Below are 8,816 nucleotides of genomic sequence, written 5' to 3' on the forward strand. Positions count from 1 at the left end.
TTTTAATTTTATTAGAACTAACTTAAAACTTAGTTAAAAGTTTTAAAAGCTTATTTATTAATTAGTTTCTATTAAAAGTTATTGACTTTTTATTAGTATTTTTTAATATAGACTTAGCCGCTTTTTATTAAAGGAAAAATAAGCTTTTATTAACTTTTTACTAAAAAGTTATAACTATTATATAACGCTATAGCGGTCGAAATTAGTTTTTAGTTCCTAGAACTTTACTTCTAAGTTTATTAGAATTAGCTATTCTAGATACTACTATCTATAGCTTTATTAAAGGTTTTGTTAATCCTAATTTTAAAAAAGAAGCTATATACAGTTCTATTGCCGCTAAAAAATTACTTAAAGGAATTTATATTTTTATTTAAATAGCTTACTTTACTAATATTAAGTTAAAAAAGCTAGTTAATAAAGAATAATATTACTACTAGTTTAAGTTTTTTTAAAACTTTTCTAATTAGTCTTTACTAAAATATAAAGTTAAAGTACTATTAGCTAACTATTAATTTTTAAAGTTTAGATTTGCCCTATAGACTAATTTTCGTTAGCTAATCTATATTAATATAAATAACTATATATTAAAGTAAAATTAGTCTATTTTTTTTCGCTATACTAGATATATTAAAGCTCCGCTACTTTAAGCTATAGAATTATTATATAGTTTATTGTTTTCGAATCTAAATTTCAGAAATATTTATCCTTTTTATAACTTATATTAAAAGCTTATTCCTCTAATTAAAAAGATTCTAGAAAAGTTAGCTTTTAAAAAAATTTTATTAATAGCTTAAAAATCTAGAATATTATTATAAAAGCTTTATATATTAAATATAATAAACTTAGTTATATATTAAAAAATTACTTTAAACTTATTTTACTAATATAAGAGTATATTACTTAAGGGAAATTATTTTTAATAACAACTTTAAAGTAGTTTTTATCGAAACTTTATATAGTTTTTATAATAGTACTTTAAAGCTATATAGTAATAAGTTAGAAACCGCTTTATTTAATATCTAATTTATTTTTTTTAGAGTTGCTAGTTTAGGCTTAAATCTATTAATAGATAATATATTGCTTGTAGTTTTTTATACTAAAATAAAGGAAATTTTCTATAAAAACGGATTTATAGCTAGGAAACGCCTTTATATAAATAAAAAAGAATGTTTTGCAATACTATTTATTTTTCTAGTAAAGTTTTTATTATTTCTACCTTTATTTAAAGCCGATAACCGCAAGAAAAAAAAAAGCTAGAAGCACTATAAAAAGAAAGCTAAACTATAACCTTTAATTAAAATATATAATTCTATATTTTTATTATATAATAAAGCTTTAAATGTCTATAAAATACTAGAAAAATATAATATAACTACTATAAATCTTTTTACTTAGTCTCTAGCGGCTTATATTAAAGTAAAGCGTTTTTTAACTTAAATAGTTAAAAAATACAATAAATCTAAGGCAAAGAAAAAAAAAAATTTATTTTAAATTAAAAATTTTAAGTTTTATTTAATCCTATTATCTAGCTTCTAATAACTTATTTACTTTTATAAATAGTTCCTATTCTACTGCAATAAATTCCTTTTTAATTTTAATTAATTCTAGTTTAATTTTAGCAAAATATTCTATAAATAAATCTATTTTAGAATATTATAATACTATTATACCCTGTTGCCGTCGACTAGCTTATTTAGTTAAAAGAGGTTAGCTAAGTTAATATACTATATATTTTAAGATTAAAACCTACTTAGGTTTTTATTAAACGTTATACTTAATTCTTTAGTTATATTCTAAAAAAAGGAAAAGCTTTTTAAATTCCTTATATTATTAAGAAAGCAAATAGAATTATAACTTTATTAAATAGGTCTATAGTTTAAACTAATTAAAGCAATAATATAAATATTTTTTCTGCTAGTTTAGCTCGCTAGCTAAGCTTTTATTTTAGCTTATTATTTAATATTAGTTTTTTTAAACTATTTATATAGGTTGTAGACTATAAAAAAAATTTATTTTAGTATTATATATAGCTTATAATAGAAGTTAAAAAAATTCGGCGTAATATCTGCTGCCTAGTTACTCTAGAACTTACTACTATAAACTAAGAAAATAGGGTTAAGTATATTTCTTTCCTATTAAGTATTCTATAACTTTATTCTATTAATACTTTTTTATCTATTAAAGAATCTTTTATTTTAATTAATAATAAATTTTTAAAAAAAAAACTTTATAAGGTAAAAAAACTAAAAATAGTTTTTTATTATAACTATAATTTACTTATATACTTTAAATTTATATTAGCTATACTTAGTAGCTTAGTAGGTTTTATTCTAATAATAAAAAAATTAAATTCTAGTAGTACTAATAGTAATATTAAATTTAAAAGTAATAAAAGCAATAATATAAATAATATCCCTAATTTAGTTTTTTACTAAGTTCTTAATAGGACTTAAAACTAACTAGCCTAGTTAAATTTTTACTTAACTATAATTATACTAGCGCTAGTACTAGAAATATATTATTTATTCTAACTTTATTATATATTAAAGTAGTTTTATTTAAATTAAAATTAGTTTTTAAACCTAGATAGTTAATAGCTTATTTAAATATATTAAGAACTTTTTAGCTATAAACTAGTTTTACTAAGTTATTTCTTTTTAAAAAAATTTTCTGCCTAAAAAAAGTAAAATAAAATCTTACCCTAGTATAGCTTAAAAAGTAGGCAATTATTAAAGGCCTTAATAAAGTTATTAGTTTTTTTATCTTTACTTATAAAAATCGGATATAAATTTTATAATTTTTATATTAATATTAATACTTAAATAAAAAAAACTTAATTAATTTTCTATATACTAATTTTATTATATATTATATTAAAATTATTCCTAAAATAAAACCTTTTACTATAAGGCGTTAACGCTATTAGCTATTTTATATTTAGAACTAGATATACTATTTTATACTTTAAAACTTATATAGTAATATTTATAAACTAATAGAACCTATAATTAGCTAGCTTTTAGAGTAGAATATTTAACTTTAAATAATAGATAAAATTAAAAATCCTATTCCTAAGAATAAGCTTTAAATAATAATAAACTATTTTAAAATAAATAAGTTACTTTTTAGCTACTATTTCGAACTTAGCTTAAAAGTCTATAATTACCTATTTAATCCTTAGTATAAAAGTTTATTTTTAGCTAATTTAAAGTATATTTATTTTACTATTCCCCTTTATATAGATAATAAATACTTTTTCGCTTTTTTAGTTCTAGGAATTAGTTAATACTAGTTTACTTAAGTTTAATAAAGTTTTTAATTAGTTAGTTTTACTATAACTAAATATATTTATAGAGCTTTTAGTTTTATTCTGCCTCTTTGCTTTAAGCTATCTTTATTATACTCTAGTTTTGATGCGCTGCCGCTTTTAACCTTTTATATAAATAATTTCTTTACTAGTTTTAAATCTTTTAAAAATTAATTCTATTTTCTTAAGTACTATTTTTTACTAAAAGTAAAGTAAGTAAAGTTGTTTTTATTATTTAAAAAGCTATAGCTTTTTATAAATACTATTAATATACTTAATATTACCTATTTTATTAAAAGAAAAATTAAAATTCTAAAATATAAAATTAAAAAAATTACGTAATAACTTATATTAAAGGATTATACTATAGTTAAAGCTTTTCTAAAAACAATTAAAATTACTTATCGCTAGGTTAAAAACTTTATAGAAATTACTAAACTATTATTTAAATTTATAAGTAAAAACGCTAAATAGAAATAGTTACTAGCAGAAAAGCTTTTATTTAATATCTTAAAAATCAAATATATAACTAGAATATCTATATATAAAATTAATATTAGCCTTTAAATATTTATATATACTAATACATTTTATTATAATACTAGTTTTACAATTACTTAAGCAGTACTTAACTAAGTAATAGATTATCTATTAGTAAAAAGTAAAAATATTTATAAAAAAAAGCCTAAAAAATTTCTAATCCTTTATAATTTTTTCGTTTTCAACGCTACTTAAATTAAGTATCTAACTTATAAGAAAAAGCTTTATACTATAATAAAATACACTAAAAAGTATAATTACTTATATAAGTATTTATATATCTTTATAATTGTCTAGACTAATTATTGTTTTCTTACCTATTTTCTTAAGTCTAATTTTTATAAAAGTATTTATAGTTACTAAGTAGATTCGCTTAGAAAATTAAATATTTAGATTAAATATATACTTAGCCTTTAGAATAAAGTTGCTAATAGTTTTTTAAAGACTATTTTTAATTAAAATTATACAATTATACTAGTTGTAGAACTTTTAAAAAAAAAATCGAAAATTATAGTCCTTAATAAGTATAGAAAAATAATGCTAGCGGCTTTAACTAGTTTTTAAAATCTTTTTTATTTAAGCAATAAAATAAAGTAATTAACTAAAATAGCTTAAGTAGTATATTAGTTTTCAACTTCTAAGCTATTTTTATATTTAGTTCTTACTAAAGTAATTTTTTTTTCTTTTCTAACAATTTTTAGTTTTAGGTAAATACTTATTAGATTTTAGCTTAGTTTAAAAATATTTATACTCTTCTAATAATAGATAATTTATTACTTTTTTCCTTTAACTTTTTATACTAGTTTTTTAAGTACTATATTTAAAGTAAAGTTTTTTAATATTATTACAAAAGTATTTATCTCTTTTATATACCTAAAGTAAAACTCTAGAGTATTTTTATTAAGGTTTATAATAAAAGCGGCTATTAGGCTAAAGTAGGAACTATAACTTGCTTCCGCGGTTAGTATTATTAGTTTAAATAAACTTATAATATAGAATAGTATATTCTAAGCTATTTTAAATGCATAAAATATAACCCTGCAACCCGCTCGCAACCTTTTTACCCGATTTAAGTTATTTATTCTTTTTAGCTTATAAATATAAACTTTATTAGTTTTTTAGAAACTATAATTTCTAGGAACTACTATATTTTAAATATAGTTTACTATTTAATATAGTTTCTTAAAGCTTACGCTACTAAAGACTATATAGTTAATAATATTATTCTTTATTTAATAGATTTTTTTATTAGTTACTGAAAATTGCAAGCTTTTTACTTTAATCTAGGCTAGCACTTTAATAATTTCAATTTTAAAAAATTCTTTAAAGCTTATAAAATCGTTTAAAAGTACTTACTATTTAAAGCAAAATATATTATTAAAATAATAGAAATTTATAATCGAATACTAGAAAAAGTTTTATAGAAGTAAGCTCTAACTAAAGTTGTTAGCGGCTTTATAATTAATATAAATAAGTAAAATAAAAAATTACCTAGTTTTATATTTTATATTAATAAATAATCTATTGCTTATCTTAATACTTCCTTATATAATATTATATTTAGTAATATATACCCTATATTAGTAGTAACTTTAATACTTTTTATTCTACTAGGATAGTTTATTATCTAATAGATTAGTCTTTTACTTTATTTTAATATTTATTGTTTAGTAATATAGTAATATTATATTTATTAGGCCTAACTCTATAATTTAGTTATTTAAAAGTTAAATAAAAAAAAGCTAAAACAAATATATTAGTATAATAAAAAAGTTAAATATATTTACTATTAAATAGGAGGTTTAGTTATACTATAGCAATACTAGAAAAACGTTAAAAAGCTAAAACCTACTTAAAAAGGACCTTTTTAGATTGCAAAATATAAAAGAAAAAAAGGAATTTCCTTTACTTTAGTCTAAATAAATAGGAAAAAAATTTATAAATATTTTTATAAAGATTTCTTTAAGCTTTTTAAGCTTAAAATAGGATATTTAAAAAACAACTTTTTACTATTATTAAAATAGACTATCCGACTAATAAAACTGCCTAAACTATAACCTTTTCTATTATTTACTTTAATATATATTCTATTTAGTTTTTAAAATATAGTTAACTATTTCCTTTTTTTAATAGCTAGTTTTACTTTTACTTTATAGATAGTTCTTAATACTTTTCCAACCTTACTATATATAGAACCTTTATTATAATTAAAGAAATTAAAGTACTTAGTTTTTTCTTTTTTTAACCCTTTCTAAGGAGGTCTATATATAGAAAACCGTAAACCGCTTTCCGACTTATTAGCATATTGTCTAGAACTTCTATATAGCGGAAAATCTCTTATCTAAGCTTTTTTATTTCTATAATAATATATATTATTAGTTTTTACTTTCGTTGGTATTTTCTTTTAGTATTTTTCGCTATTATTTAGACTTTTTATATAGTTATAGGAATATATAATCGGTTTTAAACGTAGTAGAAATAGTCGGCGGGAAAAAGCTTTTTTAGATAGTCTTCTATATTTAGTCTATATAATACCCTAGGGCGGTTTTTGCTCTTATCTGTAGTATAAAGGGCGTTGGGGCTCCTGTTGTTTCTTTATGGTCGTGTAGATAGGAGCTAAAAAGCTTAACGGACAAGGGATATTTTAGCCGTAGTAGCAGTTAGACAAAACACCATCCTTCGTCCAATCAAGTTGTCTTGCTTTTCTGAAGGCAGAACGGAATTGTGCCGAAGCGGCGGCGACGCGACCCGCGTTTGCTTTGAGCGGTTTTTAATGAAACGATAAAGTGACACCGCTATTCAATTCATTTCCCTTTACTCGACCAGCAAGGCAGACTTGTTGGTCATATAGATCTTTGAAACAAAATTGGTCGGTCAGAAAGCTCACACTATGGAAAATGGAGGGGACCACGAATTGGGTGGTGAGTTGGAGACCTTGCATAGCACATGATTGTGTCCTAAATAGCTGCTGGTGCAGTGACCGTTGATGATGAACGCGAAGATGAAATTATGGACGAGAAAATCATCAACGAGGAATACAAAACATGGAAGAAAAATGCGCCCTTTCTTTACGATTTGATGCTCAGTACGGCACTAGAATGGCCGACATTGACAACACAATGGTTTCCGGACAAACAGGAGTGTGTTGAAGCCTCGTTCAAGCTTGATATTTGCTGAGAATGTTGTCCTGCAGTATGCCAGACAAAGACTACTCTACACATCGACTTTTATTGGGCACACACACCTCGAATGAAGCCCAAAACTATCTACAGATAGCGCACGTTCAGCTCCCAAAACCAGTCACACCAGAAACAGCAGATTATGACGAAGAGCGGGAAGAGATTGGTGGTTATGGTGGTGGAGGACCCAAAAAATTACCACCGGCGGAGGTGAAGTTTGAGATTATGCAAAAGATAGATCACCCTGGGGAAGTCAATAAGGCGCGATACCAACCGCAAAATCCCAATTTAGTAGCGACAATGTGCACAGACGGTCGAGTGTTGATTTTTGACAGAACAAAACACCCAAGCGCTCCGACTGGATCAATCAACCCTCAGATGGAGCTCCTTGGGCACGAAGGGGAGGGTTATGGGCTGAGCTGGAGCCCGCATCATTTTGGACATCTGGCGACTGGAAGTGAGGATATGACAGTCAGAATCTGGTGAGTGGATCTCCGAAATCTTCACTGTAGCTGCAGATGCTGACCACCTAGGGATATAACCCAATTCACCAATAACAACAAAGCTATCCATCCCAATCGAACGTATACACATCACGCAGCCATCGTCAACGATGTACAATATCATCCATTACACGCTTCTTTAATTGGCACTGTATCAGACGATCTCACGCTTCAAGTGCTAGATCTCAGGTCTTCTTCCACTACTAAAGCGGCTGTGTCATCATTTCATGGTCACAGCGACGCAATTAATGCCCTTTCTTTCAACCCCGCATCAGAGTATGTCCTCGCGACAGGATCAGCAGATAAGACGATAGGAGTCTGGGATTTACGAAACCTCAACGTCAAATTACATGCCCTTATTGGACACAACGATGCCGTTACATCTCTTTCATGGCACCCTTTCGAAGAAGCAGTTCTTGGCAGCTCAAGTTACGACCGGCGAGTCTGCTTCTGGGACTTAAGTCGTGTTGGTGAGGAACAAACACCAGATGATGCAGAAGACGGACCACCGGAACTGTAAGCGGTGACGATGTTTTCTTCTATCGATCTAGTGCTTACGGTCGTGACAGACTCTTTATGCACGGCGGGCATACCAACCGAATTTCGGATTTCTCGTGGAATATGAATGATCCATGGGTGCTGTGTAGCGCAGCCGAAGATAACTTGATTCAGGTATGGAAGGTCGCGAACGCTATCGTGGGAAAGGACGTGGAGGATGTACCCATAGAGGAACTGGAAGAACGCTGATACATACTCATTGACTCTGCCTTGAATGACTACAGGCACACTTCATAATCACTGAGCTTTGCTAACCCTAACGATGGTACAAGAGGACTTTGATAAGCTGTAGCAAGCCATCTAAAGACACCTCAAAAGCTGATTGCAAGGTTCGCGCTGCAAATTTTTAGCTGGGTCAATAGTTGACGAAGACACGTAAGATCACCGGAAATGATGGCACAGCTGCAATTCGCTAAGTGTGATAACAGACCCGAGCTGGAAAATCAAGATCGAAAGGCTTTTGTCCGTAGAGAGAATACATTGAATGAATCAACGGCCAGAGCTTGAGTCTTGTTGATCAATTGGAAAATACACGCGTACTCCATAGAAAAAATAAAGTCAAGTTGCGAAAGTCAACAGAATTCCAGATAATTCATGACTCTTTTTCTCAGTCCAGGCGAGATGGTGGCCGTTTCTAGCCTACTTCAACGCCGTTGTAAGCGGCTTTTGCACTGGAGCCCTCCCAATACCCCCCTGTTAAGACTTGGACGCGTATGTTGAGACCACGAT

The 8,816-nt window shown here is 26.3% G+C and overlaps 1 protein-coding gene across 1 annotated transcript; it reads left to right on the forward strand.

Annotated features, from left to right (window-relative positions):
• Positions 1-6,737: 6,737 nt before the first annotated feature.
• HAT2 (Histone acetyltransferase type B subunit 2) lies at positions 6,738-8,276 on the forward strand (the record flags this gene model as incomplete). The annotated part of the gene is made up of 5 exons (XM_044813777.1): positions 6,738-6,768; positions 6,813-6,987; positions 7,041-7,508; positions 7,560-8,045; positions 8,099-8,276. 5 exons carry the CDS (start codon positions 6,738-6,740, stop codon positions 8,274-8,276), a joined length of 1,338 nt encoding a protein of 445 aa, XP_044669078.1.
• Positions 8,277-8,816: the final 540 nt, after the last annotated feature.

This window comes from Bacidia gigantensis, assembly GCF_019456465.1.
Source record: "Bacidia gigantensis strain McMullin 20006 chromosome Unknown contig_245, whole genome shotgun sequence".
NCBI lineage: Eukaryota > Fungi > Ascomycota > Lecanoromycetes > Lecanorales > Ramalinaceae > Bacidia > Bacidia gigantensis.